This window comes from Carcharodon carcharias, chromosome 4, assembly GCF_017639515.1.
Source record: "Carcharodon carcharias isolate sCarCar2 chromosome 4, sCarCar2.pri, whole genome shotgun sequence".
In the NCBI taxonomy this organism is placed as follows: domain Eukaryota; kingdom Metazoa; phylum Chordata; class Chondrichthyes; order Lamniformes; family Lamnidae; genus Carcharodon; species Carcharodon carcharias.
The window spans coordinates 3,199,822-3,220,110 of record NC_054470.1 but is presented as its reverse complement, the minus strand read 5'-3'; the positions used below and the strand labels follow the sequence as shown (position 1 = coordinate 3,220,110).

At 36.6% G+C, this 20,289-nt stretch overlaps 1 protein-coding gene across 1 annotated transcript in view; it reads right to left on the bottom strand.

Moving 5' to 3' along the window:
- Positions 1–6,225: 6,225 nt before the first annotated feature.
- Positions 6,226–20,289, bottom strand: part of dcp2 (decapping mRNA 2) — a 45,928-nt gene continuing 31,864 nt past the window's right edge. Inside the window, exons 8-11 of the mRNA XM_041186558.1 lie at positions 19,268–19,406; positions 16,965–17,072; positions 11,747–11,798; positions 6,226–11,596 (exon numbers count right to left, since the gene is read on the bottom strand). Of these exons, the coding sequence (XP_041042492.1) occupies positions 11,421–11,596; positions 11,747–11,798; positions 16,965–17,072; positions 19,268–19,406 (475 nt within the window). The 3' untranslated portion in view covers positions 6,226–11,420. The remainder of the gene's footprint in view (positions 11,597–11,746; positions 11,799–16,964; positions 17,073–19,267; positions 19,407–20,289) is intronic.

The following is a 20,289-nucleotide window of genomic DNA, read 5'->3' as shown; positions in this document are numbered from 1 at the left end:
AGGTTATACTGTTGGTGTCTCAGCACTGATCCACGAAACAATCAATGACTCTGGTGCTACTTTGCAGGCAGACTCATGGAATACTCGAGGGTTCTCTATTCCAGCATGTAGAGCATCCCAGGAGCAGCTTATATTCACTTCTGGCTCTGGACTGCAAAAAGCTGCCGTCTTCCTTCTCAAGCAGTTGGTCCTTCTCTTCTCAAATCAAAACCAAAATCCACTTTTTAAACAGTCTTCCAGGCATAGTTTTTTCTGAGCCATAAAATCCATGCAATCCCCTTTGTACACAGTCCACCGGAGTCAAGAGCCTTTTGTTTTACCAACTGCTTAATTACCCTTTCTTGTAAAAAGATACTTTTTCCAGGAATAGCAGAGTACTGCATTAACCCTTTAAGGAATGGTCTTTTAAAACACAGATTTTTCCAGAATGTCTTTAGTCTTTAGGGATGAACCATTTTCTGTGATTGAAGCGTTCATTACACTCTTCAAGCATTTTGGGATGTCCTGAGGAAGATGATTGAATGTGTTGAAGGCCAATCACCTCAGCTGCAGAATATTGCTGCATGAGTTGCTCAAGGTAGTGTCCTAGGCTGAATCATCTTCAGTTGCTTCGAAGACCCTTCTACCATTATAAAATCAGAAGCAGGGGTGTACATTGATGACTGATGTTCAGTTTCATTCATAAGTCCTCAGATAATGAAGCTGTATGCCCACATGCAGCAAGACCTGGACAATATTCAGGCTTGGGCTTACAAGTGCCAAGTAACATTCACAACAGGAAGTGATTATCTCCAACAAGGGAGTAACCATCTGTCCGATATTCAACAGCATTACCATAGTCAAATTCCCCACCATCAATATCCTGGGTGTCAGCATTGACCAGAAGCTTAACTGGACCAGCTACAAAATCAGATCAGAGGCTGAGAATTCTGCAACAAGTGACTCAGCTCCCAGTCCCCCAAAGCCTTTCTCCCACCTACAAAGCACTAGTCTGGAGTGTGAATGGATAGCTTGCACCTGCCTGGATGAACGCAGATCCAACACCCAAGGAAGAAACCCACATTACCAGTAAGTTCCTCTCCTATCCTGACAATGACAATGAAGGAACAGCTAGCGTGAAAACCCAGTAGGGATGCTGGGCAATTAGCAGTTTAGCAGGAATGGAGTCGTCAGCAGAAAGATCTGATGAACAAGGTGAGCTCAGAGACACCTTGGACACAGGAAAGAAAGAGTAACATGCCAGTTCAAACTTGGATGAGTGTGGGGTAAAGGCACAATAGAGACAGCTGATCAGATGGGATAAGTCCATGAGCTCCTCACAGTGGTTAGAGAAAAAGAGTGAGCAAAGAGGGATTAAAAGAGACAACTAATAGTGCAGAAAAGAAGCCATTGAGGTTATTTTTGCTTGCTCGGATGATCCTGGGAGCAGTGTGCAGGTTGGCCAGGGGAGTGAGGCCCAAGAAAGGTTCAATGAACCAATTAAAATGGAGGTTAGAAAATAGTTTCTTGACAGAAGGTGCTTAGAATATGGAATTTACTTCCATAAACCTGTGTTGTAAAGTACATTTTTTTCCAAACAGGGCATTAGGTAGTCGCTTGAAAAAGAAATATTTAAGTATTTGGGGAGCAGGCAGGAGTGTAGTGGACCACATGGGGAAAAGTACTAGGCAAATCTAATGTTTGGCTGAATGTCCTACTTTTGTGCTATAATATGCAAAGTATTGATCCTGTGATCTTCAGTCTTCTAGTGGGAGGATCTGAAATTGCTGACTGGGCTCACAGCTGTAAAAGCTCTAAAAAGTTCAATCATACTAGCACAAATTTAGTATAAATTTTTAAGTTTTCTGTATTTTAGTGCAGAAGTTAACGTCAATTTTAAAGTAGCAGCTTAACAGAATCATTAAAACCTACAATGTCAAATGTGAAAATAAATATAGAAGTTGCACAGCTATTACATCTCATCTCCCCTCTTCCCAAAATGCACACATGATCTTGGGCCTAGGAGGGGAATAATATTTTATTTAAAAAAAAAGACACGTTACTACAACATTTGAATGTTGCGTGGAACCTTTGAGCTTCCATGCAAGATCAGTTGCATTCTTTAAACAAATTCAAACAGTTGTAATTCAGAACACAAAGATCAGGCTCAAAATAGGGAAAGACAACCAACAGAACACAAACTGGTTCTCATTTATTTTTATATGCTCAATACTTGCATTGTTAAAAATACGGAAATTAAAATTTTAAAATATTCTATTCACAGTTACTACATATGACATTAATGCAAGTTTCCAAAAAAACGTTTTAGGTGAAGTGCGTGTTTCCCTACAGATCTAGGTTTGTTACTTTGCTCTCATAAAACTTTAACAGGTAAAATTGATGCATACAAATTTTGCAGTACTAAAAAGATTTCCCAAAACAAAAGATATAACCATAAAACTAAAATCATAACAAAAATACTTTAAATGCAATTAAAATGAGCGTTTTACTTATACTAACTTGAAACAACTTTAGCATAAACATAAACAACCAGCAAATATGAACTAACCTCAAGATACAACTCAATCGTTTACACAATATAACATGAAATGCAAAGCTAAAATACTTTGTGTCCATTACACAAAAGGGACTAGTGACAAATGAAAACAGAATCTAAAAATAAACAAACCAAATAACATGTGGTTTTAAACATAATTTTAGTCAACAATGTGGTCTGAATTTTGATAGGATTATTATGTCCCAATGTGCTAATCCCATCATGTTCCTCCCCTCCTGCCACTAAAACAAAAAGTTTCAAGATAACCTCTGAGTCATTTAAAAAAAAAGCACTTGCCAAAATATAATTTACTTGCCAGAAAGTAGACATCAATTTATAATCATTTCTCCCAGTGCTAATGTATTTTTTTTTAAATATAGAGATTTCCTCAAGGATACCACTTTGTAATAACTTTTGAAATAGAGTATCGCATCTCTATGCTGCAAAATTCTACTGGTTTCCATCGCTACAAATCAAAATCTAACATGGCATTTCAAAACAAAAGTTGTGTTTTCAGAATAAGAATCCTAATCAAAATCTTAAAAATTAAGTTAATGAATACACAATTTTATTAATAAATTACAACAGTATGTTTTAGATGGCATTCTACGCTCAAGGCGCACTAAACTTTCAAGTGAGGAAAAATGAAATTTTACCAATTTATTACAAACAAATCAGTTCAAATATAAATCAAATTATTTCTCCAACTAAATTCAGATGAACTATCTAATTTTTCATAAGTGGATCAGGGTTTGAGTTACCAATATTATAATGAAATGGAGCAAATAAGTCTCAAGTTTTGCAACAGGCACACAGTTTTAAACAGTACGTGTGAATGCTTTTAAGATTCTGCATCAAGCTATGCATACTTCATCCAACTGGTGTAATACAAGTGCTCCAGTTTTTAAACAAAAACCCAGATAGTTCCATACAATGCTGGAAAAAAAAATACATGCTCTAGTAAATGGACCTAAGGCTGCCACTTTCAGACCTGAAAAAGTGCCCGAGTCTACCTCAAATTACCCTGGAAGGGTAAAGTATCTCAAAAAATTGAACAAAAGGTAAAGTTAGCTATTTCACACTGCTACAACGAAGTAGCAACACAAGTGGTGCTTTCCAACAACAGGATGCTGCCATCAAGCCAAAAAAGTCGTCCTGCCTACCACACAAATCAGAAATGTGGTAGAATGAATTTAGTGCCAGTGTGATACCAGGTATTTATGCCATATATCCCAACAATCGGTGGATCATATCAAACAGCATGTCCCTTCGGCTGTTCACAATAGGCAGAGTACTGACCATACTCAACCAACCCGTGCTTGTAAAACTCAGAACATGATGTCTAACATTAGATGTGATTCCACAATTGGACAGCATTGGCTGAACAATTCTGAGTGTGCTAAGAATTACACCTACAACCAATTTAAAGACAATCAGTCAGGCTTGCAATGTACCTCACTAACGTTTGCTAGAGGCTATACCTATTCATATGCAGGGACCTATCCTCTGCAGGCAAAAAGGAATATGTTCAGACACGACACCTTTTTTGAATAAACAAAAGCATGGGGACAATAGCTCCTTGCTACACTTACCATGGCAACAGCCAGACCAATCAGAGCCAACTTACCAACCACTCAGTAATCCTTTTGTCATGCAGTATAAATTGCTGTTCTCTTTGAAATTTGGCATTCTTGCATCTGTTCTGATAAGTGCAAAATGAAAAGCTTTGGCAGCATGTCTTTTTTTTTTTAAAAAGCAATACTCAGTTTTGTTATACCAAATGAATATTTCCACCTCAGTACAAGCAGTTTTGCTCTTAATAGTTCTACAGTTAGAATTAGAACACTTCTGTAAATTACTTTGGATCCACAGAAAACAAAGGCAGCATTTAAAAAATAAAATAAAAATCACCATGGAAAGTTGCTTGATCAGATATGTACACTGATGCTGTATTCGACCCATTTACCATTTAAAATTGCAATTTTTAAAATTGTAGTGAATACACCCATCTCTCATTCAACTGATTAGTAAAATGACAAAATGGTTCAAGGGATGTTTGTCTTTATTTGCATATATTGCCACCAGAACAGTTATATTTACTGGGATCAGCTTACAATTCAGTTTTCCTCACTTTCATTTAATAGCAGCCCATCCTGAACTACATCCTACTTTCACCCAGTGATATCGTTCTTACCCCAAATACTATATAAACAATGTACTGGAGATATACACCACAATCCACACCATCTTCAAAAGCAGTCATTATTTTAAGCATTTGAATTAGTTAACTTTCTCCCCCCTAGTCTGGTATGATTCTCAATTACAACATAGATATTGCATATTGTGGAAGCATTTTTTCCATTTTTGTATTTAATAACAAAATAGATAATATATTACTTATTTGTTTTCCAACAAGAGAGAACCTAATCATCTCCTCTTTACTTTCAATTGTAATAACATTGCTGAATCCTATCAACATCCTGGGTGTTACCATTGACCAGAAACTGAACGGGACCAGTCATATAAATACTGTGGCTACAAGAGCAGGTCAGAGACTAGGAATTCTGAGGCAAGTAACCCACCGCTTGACTGCCCAAAGCCTGTACACCACCTACAAGGCACAAGTCATGAGTGTGATGGAATACTCCTCACTTGTCCGGATCAATGCAGCTCCAACAACACTCAAGCTTGACACCATCCAGGTTAAAGCAGCCCACTTGAATGGCACTCCACCCACCACCTTCAACATTCACTCCCTCCACCACTGATACACAGTGGCAGCAGTATGCACCATCTACAATATGTGCTGCAGCAACCCACCGAGGCTCCTGTGACAGCACCTTCTAAATCCGTGACCTCTACTCCCTAGAAGGACAAGGGCAGCAGATGCATGGGAACACCATCACCTGCAAGTTCTCTTCCAAGCCTATCACACCAGCCTGACATGGAACTATTTTATCATTCCTTCACTGTCGCTGGGTCAAAATCCTGGAACTCCCTTCCTAACAGCACTGTGGGCGTACCTACACCACATGGACTGCAGCAGTTCAAGAAGGCAGCACACCACCACCTTCTCAAGGGTAATTAGGGATAGACAACAAATGCTGGCCCGGTCAGCGATACCAACATCCCATGAAAGATTATTTTAAAAATTCCAAAGCCACTCATTTTTCAAGTACATAAAGATTCTGTGCTGAGAAATCATGTCCCAGTGTTTTTATTAAAACAACAATATTTGGACCACGAATTCCTTATTTTTTGAGAACATTCCTAATCTTTGAATTAAAAATACATCAATATCTAAATGAAACAAAAAAGTTATTCCCTGAATTTGAGACCTTCAAATAAAGGTACACAGCAACCCCACTGAAAATCTGCAGCAACCAGTTAACTAGTTTTGTTTGCATTCTGATAGCATTGTAACATATTTATACAATAAGGGTGGTTTTAAACTTAAAAATATCACTGATCTTTAATTAACACAATACTTTGAAAACAAAATCAGCAAGTGTTTGCTGTTCTGCCTTGGAGATATGAGGAAAAGCATTTGATGTTACATTGTTAAGTCTCAGCTGTACATTTAGGCACAATAGAATTTATAATTGGTTCAGTTCTTTAAAAATGGGCTTTCACAAACTAAAAGACCTGTAGATGCTTACTTCTTAAAAAAGTTGTATCATTACAACAAATAAAACTCAGTAACATATTTATTGCCGAAAACAAGAAAAAAAATCCATGACTCACTTTGCCTTTCACTAGTCAGGGCTTCAAGATAGGCAACAAGATACCTCAACCAAATTGTTAAATTAAAACTTAAGATTTTTGTACATTTTTGAAAAAAGTATTTCTGCACTGAAAATGTAAATTAGTCTGAGCACCTTGCAAACCAATTCCTGATGAGGTTATGGAAAATAAGACATAAATGTAATAAGGTAAAGAGCAAGGAAACAAAAAAAATCATAATCTACAAATCAGTCTAAATTGGAGCCTTCACCTGCACATGGCCATCAAGCTCACAGTTATCTAGTAAGTACCATTCTGAGAAGTAAAACCATGGGACAGTGTCAATAGGTTTCAGTGAAAACTGCACTCAATTTAATTCCTGTTTTATGAAACCATTTAGAACCTATTAAAATTGTTCTATAATTTGCAAAGGCTCAATTTTACTTCTATTCGGTGTCTTGATCCAATTTTGAAACCTTCACAAGTCTGTTTAAAATATATAAGCACAGTAATTTCAGAATAGCTGTAAATCTATTTTAATATAGGTGACTAAAGTATACAAAGGAACAAATGTTATTTCTATCCTCTACCATGATTTCTAATATTTTTCCACATTAAGTATCGATCAAAACCCTCTTCCAACTACTTAACTGCCTGAAATATTAACTTAATTCATATTTGGGACCAGAGTTAACTTATTTCATAGGTAGGGATACTATATTTAGTCACAGTGAGATCAAAGTAAGCTTCTGTGACATAGCAAATAAATCTTTACATTTTAATATTGTCCATGATAAATGCGCTAAGTTATTCAAAACGGGGGGTTGTTCAATAAGCAGATGAGAAAAAGAGAAAGAAAAGTTTTTCATTCCTCTACATCATCCTTCAACTACAGCTTGCATTTATATAGCACCTTTAACATTGAAAAAATGTACCAAGATGTTTCACAGGAGCTTTATCAAACAACATTTGACAACAAGCCACATAAGACAACATTAGGATAGGTGATGACAAGCTTGACTAAAAAATGAGGTTTTAAATGAGGATAGAGAGGTGAAGAGGTTTAGAGAAGGAATTCCAGAGCTTAGGGCTCAGGCAGCTCAAGACACAGTCAGCAACTGTGAAGTGATGAAATCAAGGATGCACAAGCAGCCAGAACTGAAAGATTGTTGGGCTGGAGTAAGTTACAGAGGTATGGAGAGGGTTGGTAATGGAGGGGTTTAAAAACAAGGATGAGAATTTTACTACCAAAACGTGAATGGATCGGGAGCCAAAATGGGCAACAAACACAGAAGTGATTGCTGAATCATATTTGGTGAAAGTTAAGACATGGTCAGTAGAGTTTCAGTCGCATTCAAGTTTAATGAGCATGTAAGGTTGGAAGCCAGCCAGGAAAGCGTTGAAATAGTTGAGTCTGGAGGTAATAAAGGCATGGATGAGGATGTCAGCAGCAGATGAGCTGAAGCAGGGCACAGAGGGGCACTGTCACACTGGTGGAACTAGGTAGTCTTGGTGATGGAGAAGTTGGTGCCAGAAGCTCAATTCTGGGGCAAACAGGGTGGAAAAATTGTGAACAGTTTGGTTCAGCCTCAAACAGCGGCTACAGAACAAACCTTTGGGCAGGGATCAAAGGCAATGGCTCCAGTCTTCATGATATTTAGTTGGGAGAAAATTTCTGCTCATTCCAAACTGGGTGCCAGACAGACAACATGCCAAATGAGAGGCAGTGGGGAGGTCAGAGAATGAGGTGGTGAGGTAGAGCTGGGAATAATCACACTGGAGGAGCACAAACAAAGTATGTTTCCTTGCGGGCACTTAAAAGCAATAGAGACCCAAGCATGGGATGTAACCACTATTGTGTAATAATATAGAGGCTGGATGGTTTTTGGGGGCTGGGGTGGGGAGGGGGAGTGATTTTCTTTGCATTTCAGTAATAGAATTGCATTTTAATTGTCATTATAAGCAACCGTGCTGATGATAACAGGATGGTATGAATGGTGCAAGCAGATCTCAATATGTAGGATATAGATTTCTAAAATCTTCCAGTTTATCTGTTGGTATGAAATGAGTTAATATTCCCAAAACATAACTAATTAGGGTGTACTTTACACGATTCTAATTTTGCATTTTCTACCAATAACAGTTATATTACTCTAAGTTTTCCCTAATTATAAATATGCAAAGATCTATTTTTCTTATAGTTAATCTTTACTCATACCTGCAGCCTGTGAGTAATAACTTAAAGCAATATTGAGTCAATAAATTTATTAATGTGAGCCACAGGTAATACTGGAAGCTAGCTAAACATTATAAAAATGTTACTACACAATAATTTTGACATAGCCAATGTTAATTCTGTTATATGACACACCATAATCTGTACTGAGAAAATCCACATTATAAAATTTGTCTGCACATTAACCAAAGTGAAATGAATTGGGGAAGGCAGTGGGATAAAGTCATTTAAAAAAAAACTTAACATGTTTTATTACGTCCTTTGAACAGTTAGTGTTTTAATGAAACAGTATTTAACAGACAGGTTTCTAATTTTGTAATTAAGTGCTTTTGTTCTATTTCTGGGCAACATTTTTAATAAACTGTCTTAGGCATGAAGCTTTTTAAAAATAAATCACAATCAGCGGTCTTACTTACCCAGAATGTTTTTTTTTTAAAAAGTTAATTAACATTTCCAGACGTTTCTCCATAACACTTCTGTTATGCCCAGAGATCAGAATAAAAGATAGAGGCCTGGAGGTTCTGCTCTGCTCTGCAGGTTTTCTTCAGGACGAATCACCCAAAATCAGTGAAACCAGCACAGAAGTTTGCAGAATTTTAAAGAACAAATTGAATTGTCATGTTCTTTTGGGTTATTTTAAAAATTAACATTGTGGTCACCAAACTGACCATGTGCCCATATTGAATTAATTACCATTGCGAGTTTCTGTTAATTGCACTTGTTTGCAAGCCTGCGAGGCAGCTCTAAAAATTAATCTGGTTCTCTTAGGTGAAAGGACACTAATAGACGTGTTACAAAAACTTTTGAAAAATTCCCCTTTTGAATTTACTATGAAACTGACTATAGCATTCCATTGTAACTAGGTTCTATATATAAATTATAAAGTCATTTTCAGTTATTTAAAGATTACTCATAGATGGTTGACAAGGATTAAAATATTTTTGTAATTAAATCCATTTATAATTAAACTGCACCAAGTTACCACTCTTAAATATATCAAGGAATTTTAAAAAAAATTCCAAAACACATTCCAATTGCACTGGTTCATGGGAGATTTTGCATGTGTTAACATGCAAATGAATTTTAGCAGAAAACTGAGGGAAAAAAACTTCTCAAAAATAGCATAATTTTGGGCATAATTTACCAGATCATTGATTGTGCCCAAAGCTGAAACTTTACCACCAGAACTTGAGACTTGTAGAACTTGCAATCAGTTTTGAAACAAACTCCCACCGTAAGAATTCTATTCTAATGCAAATTGATTTTATTTTCAATAAAAGCTCAAAACAGTCTACCTCACAAAATGTTATCCTCTTCATTCAAACGCTTTTACTAGGTAAGAGATGAAAATGGGATAAACAAAGTAAGTGTATCCCTTATTACAATATTGTCACAGTTTTAAAATGCTATTGTGTTTATAAGGTTATAAAGTTTAAAGGATAGTTACTTGTTATTAAACAGTAAACCATCATAAATTAGCTGCTTCTACACTAACCCCATGTACTGCAATGTTACATACAGAGGTTGAGCAGAATTAGAACATTGAAAATAAATTCAATTTAGCTATCTTTTAAAATTCTCAAAATACAAAATCAATTATAAAAAACCATATTTGCGTGAAAGGTACTGGTTTTGGGGTGTACAAGTGACTTCAACAAAAGAGAGAGGTCATGGCTTTTGAGGTTTCCTTCCTCTGCAGCAGGATAGCAGTCAGGTTGTCTGTGAATAAGTAGGTGAATTAGCTGGAAAAAGATCTGAAGTTACTCTTTAAAAAAAAGAGTGCCCTTCATCTCACTAAGATTATTTCCAAAATGAATTTGGGTAACTTTGTGCCCTGGAGCAATGTTCAATAATGATTAAGGCTGATAGAATTTTAACTAGAAACTGTCCATAAAGGGTCAAGATTTGTGACTTGTCACATCAAGTGCGTTATCTAGCCAAGGAGTTTCTTTTTTAATAAAACATTAAACATAGTCAAGGGAATCAATGGGTTTAATAAACCAAATTGTCGCTAAGTCACTCGTAATATTTTTAAGTCCATAGCTTCTTGGAACTTGCTGACCAAGGAATTCTATGCAATCTAACCATCGATTTATTAATGGCCTGAATGACTGAAATAACGAGGTAATATTCTCAACTGTGAGTCTGAGAAGATTTTTAAACTGAACAATCAGTTCCCCATTCTTACAATGAACTTCTAGAGTGCCAATATAACTGACCCATGTATATGAGAAAATTCCTTGAAATTGTACCAAAGGTACTGAATTAATGGAAGCAAAGAAAACAAAAACAACAATCTGGGAACAACTACCAGAAATGAACAGTCAATAAGCTGAAAACCAGTTTAACATCCTGTAACTACAGAAACACTGAAGTTCATTCCAAACACGCAATCGAACAATGGAAATGAACAATAAGTACCCACAATCTGGTTAGTGCATGAATACCATCATAAATGTGATTCATAAGACTGCATTAAACACAAGTATAATTCTCCAACAATCCATTCTGTCTTTCCAAATACCCATAAAAAAAGGTATCTTTCATCTGCACTTGCACATTCAGCAGAACATGTCATCCAAGCTGAAGTCATGGGTGGGGATGGCGTAAAGAGAGAAAAAAGGAAGGAAAGATTATTTAGAAAGAACAAAAATATTTCTCCTCTCCAGTATCGTACTAATCACCTAAAAAGAAAACCAATGGTCAATTCCAAGGACTGAATAGATTACCCGATGTGCAAAGGCTAAATTGCATTAAACATGACCTCATCACATTTATTTCTGTCCACTTTTAAAAACCCCTCTCCACTTCCTAAAATCCTTAGAGCTCTAGAACACCCAAAGGTCAAAATGTCAGTTTTTCATTGATCTTGTAACTTGTTCCATGCAACCTTCTGATCTCTTCACGCCAAAGCCCAACATCCTGTCATAGGTCAAAGCATTTCATAATTGCATCTCGATCAAACTTGAAGCTGAGAAAGGCCCTGGATGAAAAACTAAAATTGGAGTGCCCACTGCAGGAATCAGAGAGATCAGAAGTTGATATGCATGTCCCAGTATAATCCAAGAGCTGATTAGAGCTGCAAAGTTCACAGACTGTATCTAAATGGAAAAAAGAATGATCAATATACTTCTATATTTACCAACAAAAATTATTTTTAAAATATGAATGCACATTAGCATCAAATTCTGCATAACAGAATTTAGAGGTACATATCTACAACATTGCAGGATATTTTTCAGAGATCTTACCCATTTCAAAATTGTCCTGTAAACGTCTTGGCTGAAGCTTTTTATCAGATTTCTAAAAAGGTAAAAAGAACAAGCTGAAGTTCACTAATAAATGGTGTTAACACGACATTAAGGACATAGCACTAAAATGTGTTAAAATAGAGGAATTAACATGGGCATTAATGCTAGCCTTCACAAGTTACATATCTGCATTAGCTATAGAAGCACATGCCTAAAATAGGTTAAGTGACCAGTTAATGGAAGGTATATCAGTTAACAGAGGCCCTGTATGGGGCTTATTCAGCTTATAGTAGAGAGCCATTACTAAACCTCTAAAGAGATAATGTGCAATAACTTTTCTGTACTTCGCTTAATGTATAAGAACGGCAACGTTTGTGTGAAAAGATTACAAATACCACATTTGTTATGATGTGACAGATGATGTGTGCCACGCCAGTCAAATCCACGAGGGAAACTTGATTGCACTAACGGTTTTGCAATTTGTATTTTTTGAGCTGAGTACACTGAATTCATAAGTAATAAGCCCACCAAGATTTTTTTTAAACTAAATTAAAATAATTATTAACAAAAAAGATTTCAAGCACATACATAGGACTACAAATTACTACTGTATTAACTCCTAAAATTCATAATTAACCTGACTCCCAGTTACACACCCTTTAAGGCAATGGTCCAAAAAGAGATTTCAGATTTTAAATAGATCCAGCAATTTAACACAATACTCTGGACAATGGAATTCCAAATGTCTTTTCTCCAGCTCCAGTTTCTGTAGACAGCAGGCTTAAGCACAAATACTGAAGGTTTCATTAAGACTATTTCACACATTTCTGTTAGATCTCACAATGCCTCCCCTTGACACATAGCCTCATTTTCCTTTATATATATATTTTTCCCCTTTTAACCTTAATATATGTTTTTTCCCCTTTTAATGTGTAAATTATATTGTTTCATAAATCACTGAAGCTGTATCTCCCTCATAACATAAAAACTTTCATGTTGTGACTATATTGAAAGTAACCCTTGGGAAAACAAACACATTCCTTAGCTTGTTTGCCTGGCTATTTGTAAACAGACTGAGATCCCTTTGAAATCCAAATCCTCCTCCATCTATCTAAAAATGCAAATTCCCTTCACACCTTACATGCTAAGCCAAACACCTAGCTTCTTTTAAAAAAGAAAATAAAAACAAAAAACTGCAGATGCTGGAAATCCAAAACAAAAACAGAATTACCTGGAAAAACTCAGCAGTTTTATTATTCACTCAGTTCTGTTGAAGGGTCATGAGGACTCGAAATGTCAACTCTTTTCTTCTCCGCCGATGCTGCCAGACCTGCTGAGTTTTACCTAGCTTCTTTTGATGAGTCAAAGCCTGCAGTGTACCTGACTTCAAATGTAATTAAAACACACACACACACACACACACATCCCCCAACTACTTACCTCCATAAACCTACTTTATAATAAGCCAGAAAAATATTATGAAAATTATTATACCTTCATGACACATTGAAAATGGGACAGGTTTTAACTTCTGACTATTTTTGAAACAACATTATATGTTTGCAAATAAAGCAGACAATGTACAAAGTTACTACAGCAACGCTGAAGATCATTCCAAACATGCAATAGAACAATGGAAAGGAACAATAAATACCCACAATCTGGTTAGTGCATGAATACCACCATAAATGTGATTCATTAAACTGCATTAAACACAATTATAATTCTGCAACAATCCATTCTGTCCAGTCTTTCCAAATACCCATAAAAAATATTTTTCATCTGCACTTGCACATTTCAGCAGAAAATGTCAGCAGCTAAATTCTCCTCTCTAGTATTGCACTAATCACCTAAAAAGAAAACCAATGGCCAATTCCAAGGATTGAATAGATTGCCCAGTGTGCAAAGGCTAAATTGCATTAAACATGACCTCATCACATTTATTTCTGTCCACTTTTAAAACCCCCTCTCCACTTCCTAAAATCCTTAGGGCTCCAGAACACCCAAGGGTCAAAATGTCAGCTTTTCATTGATCGTGTAACTCGTTTCATGCAACTTTCTAACCTTTTCATGCCAAAGCCCAACATCCTTTATAAACCTTTCAAAATGACCAGACAGAGAAATAGGAATCCAAAGAAGGAATGTTCCTTTCAGGGATTGATGCCGAATGGATCAATTGATCTTGAACATCAGACCTTGTCCTTCATTTTTTTGTGACCACTTGAATTTGCTGATCTGAGCCAGGTACTGCATGAGACATTGAAGTCAGCCTGTGCTGTCCCTGAATTAGACAAGGCAAAATCATTTGTGTTTTTAATGCCAAATGGTGCCAATCTTCCTTAAGTGCAAGTGTGTCTGTGATAACAGTGATGCCTTGACTATGATGCCACTGTACTCGAGTTCAGTGACAAAAGAAGAGACCAAAGGATCCATAATCTGCTCAAAGATTCAATTTTTTGAAGTTTTCACCCTTCCTCTTCTGAAGAAGGTGATTCATACAGGAAGTAGTTTTACAAGTACCAGAATTCTTCTAGTACCTCAAGAAAATGCCTTTACTTCCCATGAGTGGATACAGTGAGAATCCAATAACTCAAGGACAGTGGCATCATAGTCAAGGTATCAATCCTGTCATCACAGATACCCTTGAAATTAAAGGGAGATCGGCACCATTTAGCATTAAAAACACACATGATTTTCCCTTGTCTAACTCAGAGACAGCACAGGCCGACTTCAATGTCTCTCACACTACCTGGCTCAGATCAGCAAATTCAAGAGGTCACAAATCAAATCTGTACCCATCTGAAATGGTATGACACTGTAACATGTTGTAACCTGTATTTATGGATAAAATAGCATTTTTAAATTTGGATGTTGGCCTACATTAAAACAATGAAGATTATATCTATACAAGCATTTTTTACTCATCTCCACAAACTTTTTAACGCTATTTTGTTATAATTCATAAGAGGTCAAAATCTAGATAAATTAAGGCTAATTTTCTCTGGCAACCGACTGGTTAAAAATTAAAATAGTGTACAAAGGAATTTTACAGCAACTAATCCACTGGCTGAATCTCCACCTTTAATGTTGAGGCCAGCTTGAAGAACAACCGGGCCAAAGCTTTTCATCTTGAATTATTAGATTAACAATAATGGCTCAGATCATGCAGTAAAATATTGGTGATGCTTTCAGCATTCACTGTTTTCAAAAAGTAAATTGGACAACAACTTCTGAAAACTACACATGCTCAGTTCTGGAACTATATCACCGTTCCTTCACTGTCGCAGGGTCAAAATCCTGGAACTCCCTCCCTAACAGCACTGTGGGCGTACTCATACCACATGGACTGCAGCGGTTCAAGGCGGCAGTTCACCACCACCTTGTCAAGGGAAATGCTGGCTAGCCAGCGACACCCACATGCCATGATTGAATAAAATAAAAGTTGAAGTACAGAAATCTTGAAGCTGCTGTCTGAGTTAGCATGCTCCTCCAGAAGCTTCACTGTAACAGCATATCAACAAGAGACATAGCATTGATACACATGAAGTGGCATGAAGACTCTGTACATCTGTGATATACATGCATTAAACTAAACAGAAAAAGTTAGGGTTCATCCAATCCACTGAGTACATTTTTAAATGACAAAAGCCAACAACCCCTCAGGCACTGAAAATTAACTTTTGCAAGTGTAGAGTCTTATTCCATCAGATTTCAATTACTTTAGTGGTATCAAAAATAAAATATGGTTTTTTTAAAAACTTTTTCTTTCATTTGTCTTTAATCCCATTTTTCCATTTCATTTTAGGTACATGATGTGGCATTGAATGAATCACTTCCTGCTCCAGACTTCATATGCTTGGTTAACAATTCTTCAATCAGACTGGTTAAAGAGATACACCCAGATCCCCTTTAAGAGTCCTCTAATGAAATGGCTAATCACAGGAAGTTCCATAATATTCTGCAGGCAAATGCAAGTTTAATTAATGGTTGATGCTGTTCATTCACCGCTGATCACAAAATCAGGGCCATTGCTTTGTGGAAAAGTGTGTATATTATTCCATGTTGGTCAATTGCCAATAATTGTCAGAAGTCTCCCTACTGCATGCTGTGATAATAACTGGCCAGAGTGCAAGTCAAACAAAGTTTTATTTTTCCTCAATTGCTGCTTGAGAAACTAAAAGGTGAAACACATTCTTCAATCAGTTTACAATATTTAGTGATGGGTATTCATAAATTTTAATAAGAAAAATGTCTAGGTTTTTCGCATAGAAACAACTGATTTTTCCAAAGGCATTATAATCTATGAAGCAATTCTCCTAAGACAAATGAAACTACAAAATAATTCAAGCACAAACTTAGCCTTAGGACTGTCATATCTAGCAAACTTTCTGCATTAGCTCTGCAAACATAAGTAAGTGCAAGCCTTGCATCTAGTCCAAAAATAAATTGGAGTGGAGATACAGATCAGCCATGATCTAACTGAATGGCAGAACAGGCTCAAGGGGCTGAATGGACTCCTGTTCCCATATTCTTTCCTATTTTGCTAAATTAAAATAATTATTTGTTCAAAGTTTAAAGCAAGATCGTACAAATCCCATTTCTTTTACCATTACTTCCACATCTTATAAAAGGTCAGGATTAGCAGCATATCATCAACTAGCTTTGGCTATAAGAAAATGATCATCAATTTCAGCTTCAGATAAACAAGAATTAATATCAGCATACACCAATGTTAGTACCAGCGTGTTTCCCACACTTGTAAATATTATATCCTTAGAAGTAGTTAGTTCTGCCATTTGAGACACAAAATCTTGGCCAGCCATGAAATATGTCACACAACCAGAATTAGCAACCTGTCGCCATACTTGCAGCAGCAGTGTCAACTGGGGCCAATATTAGCCTAGGACAGCTACAAGCACTCTGGTACACAATCTAAAATTATACCATTGTACAAATGTTAAAGAGTGCTAAAAGACCCCACCAATTTACTAAAGTATGATGTAGAATGTAGTGATGTAAAGTGAGAATGTAAAATGTCTCAGATAAATGTTTTAAACCTCCAACCTGACAGACCTATAAGTGAGCTTTTTCTTAAATTATAAAATACACTGTGACTGATGTTGGAATTATAAACATACCTAGTGTTCCTTTTCACAAATATTTTCCATTTGCATTAGAGCAATTCAGAATTTTGACTAAATATATAGCAAAAACTCACCAATATCTGATATTGTTTGACTTGCTGATTATTTACTCCATTAGGTTTCTTCTTCTGGTTTGGAGTATCTTGATGCTGTTTTCTGCCATTACTTCTGATATTGTGCGACTGATATAAAATTAAGAAAAATTCAAATGTGTAATGTAAATAAACCTGAAATTACTTTCTTCCCTCTATTAAACAACATCGGCTACCAGCAGAGCTAATTTCATACAAATGAAGGTATTTGCACCTCATATTCCAGAAATATTAAATTAGTACTTTGCATCAATCTTCACTTTTGAAAATGATACTTGATTGTTAGCTGTTAATGATGTCGTTAAAACAATATGTTCATCTATGTTAAGTAAAATTGGAACCTGAAAATAGATATGGCAGGTGAGCCAGATGATATCTACCTGAAAGTGCTCAGGGGGATGGGACACCTGTTGTGCAAGCCTCTTGTCCTAATTTTCAAATAGCTTACTATACTCTGGGATGGTTCCCATAGATTTAAAGAAGGATAACCATTATCTTTAAAAAAAAAGAATTACAATTATATAGCAACTATCACGGCCACTGGACATCCCAAAGTGTCCCACAGTCAACGAAGTATTTTTGAAACGTAGACACTGTTGTAATGTAGAAACCATGACAATCAATTTGTGCACAATGAGGTGCCACGCACAGCAATTTGATAATGACCAGATTTTTTTTTTGTAATGTTGATTGAAGGAAGAATATTGGCCAGGATAGCAGGGATAACTCCCTTGCCCTTAAAAATCCTATGGCACTATCTCGATGTTCACCAGAGAGGGCAGAAAGAACCTCAGTTTAATGTCTCATCTGAAAAACCTCATCTCAAACAGTGCAGCTCTCAAATCAGTACTGCACTGCACTGGCAGCCTGGATTGTTGCGCTCAAGTCTTGGAGTCGGGTTCTAAGCCACAACCTTCTGATTCAGAGGCAAAAGAGTGTTACCTCCCAAAGAAATAGATCCTGAATAGAGTATAATGTTTCCATTAAATAGGTTTAGGAGGACCAGTGGTCAGTAGTTTAGGTTGTGCAAGGTCATATCTAGGTTCTTTTCCAAAAGAATAGTGGCTGCTGGCTCATGCGGTGGATGCCAAATTCACTGAATTACATCAAGTGAAAGCGGGGCCCATTTCTGGCTGGGGAGGAAATCACATCGTACGAAAGGTAGGTATTGCATAGAATTCTCAGGGCCAGAGTAAATCTCCTGAACTAATTTTAATTACCCAAGGGAAGGACAGAAGAAATTCCCAGATTGGCCTGGGTTTTTAAAACCTGATTCTTTGCCTCTCCCAGCAGGTCATATGGTTTTGGGTGGTGTAGGGAGTACAAATATTGTGGTGCACAAGATTTCACAATTGTGTGGAACAAAATGGATGGGCCAGGGGATTTCTTCCTATCGTTATTCATAATTTTATAAACACGTTGAGGATTTAAGATGGTGACTATTTCTTTAAAATGAAAGGGTGGGAAATGAAAACAAAGTTAATAAAAAATTTGAAACAGCATGTAGCTTACTCTTGACTATTCTTGTGAAGATGTCCTTGGTATAGCACTTAATGCCCTCCCAGGGATACAGCAGATAGTGCTGCACCAAGAGTACTTTACAGCTCTCTTAGTCATATTGCTCAAACGGATGAAATATAAGCCATATTTTCCCCTATTATTTGCATTTTGTTGGTTCTCCATTTCCACTTCCATTTTAAAAAAAATTCTACAGTATCTGTGATTACTTCTACTGCTTTAAAATAATAGTGCAAAATTATGTTTAATTACCTTTAACAACTTGTGTATTTTAAGTTACGTGCCCTACTTTAACAGCACAAATAGTGTTGAAATTAGTTTATTTTTAAAGTAGCAATGTCCACTGTATTTAAAAGAAAAAAGGCAAGCATAGGGCAGGGTGACTATTAAGATCAGGTCAGGCCTGTGGCAGGGAGTGGGATGAGTTGGATCAGAACACCAAGTTTCCGCTGGTTAGATAAAGGGGATAAATTTGCAGCCAAGTAGGAAACTTGCCTAAAATAATGAAAAAAAACTTTTCTCTGTTCCTGCACTACATTAAAATTACATGATTAAATGTTCAAAGAAAAACTTCCATTAATAATTACATATCCAAAATATTTGCCAAGGCTCATCACCTTGTATTTCCAGATTATTTGCAAGAAACAAAGCTATGAACACATACAATGCAAGAGTGCCACCATCCCATTCAACTGAAAATAATTTTTCATTTTACTCAACTTGTACCCCACAGAAAAGTCCATATACATTTCTTCAGTTACAATTACCTTTGCCTTTGTGATCTCAGAAATATCACACGGATTGCTTTGACTGAAAGGCTTTTGCAGTGGTCTCTGTTTGTTGGAGCATCCCAACAGTTCTCCTGTGGACCCCTCAAGTAATTGTGGATTTGGCCGTGCACTTGATCTATGAAACATAAATGTACACGTATTTGAAAGAAGATTTTTCAGTTTGATGAAAAGGTAGAGTGGTTGTTTTTCATTTGAATCTTTCAAACTAAAGTTTCAAATTCCACTCCAGAACCCAAGCACATAATCATGGCTAACATTTCAGAATAGAGCTAAGGTAATGTTACATTGTCAGGTGTACATTTTACCAGCTAAGACATTAAACAGGAGGCCATGATTGGTTTTTCTGGTCAAGTTAAAAATTTCACATCACCTGTAAAAGTGCAGCAACATTCCTCCCACAACCACTAAAGTTCCTTACCCCTCTCTCTCTAAGCTACAAAGCCTTTCATGCCAAATTTTTCCTTTCAATTCAAATTGATTATTGAACACTTGTCAATTTGTTAAAATAATCCCTTAAACTGTACAGCATAATTCAATCAAAGCCATAAGCAGCTGTGATACAGGAAACGCACCAGTCAATTTGCACACAGCAAAGTCCCACAAACAGTTAGGAGATAATAACAAGATAACCCGCTTTGGCAATGTTGGTTGAGGGATAAATATCGGCTAGGACACCAGGGAGAACTCCTTGTTCCTGTTTTTTTAAAGTCATGGGATCCTTTGCCTCCACACAAGGGCAGACGGGGCCTTGCTTTAACGCCTCAACTGAAAGACAGCACCTCCAGCAGTAGAGCACACCTTCAGTACTGCAATGGGAGTGTCAGCTTGGATTATTTGCTCATTCTCTGGACTGAGATGTGAATCCACTTCTTAATCAAATAACAGCACTACCTACTGAGCCACAGGTGATACAACAATTCCTTCAGTTATACCATTACCGCATTATTATTCCTGATGGACCATGCGATAGGAAATAGCTATAAAATGAAGCACTGCAG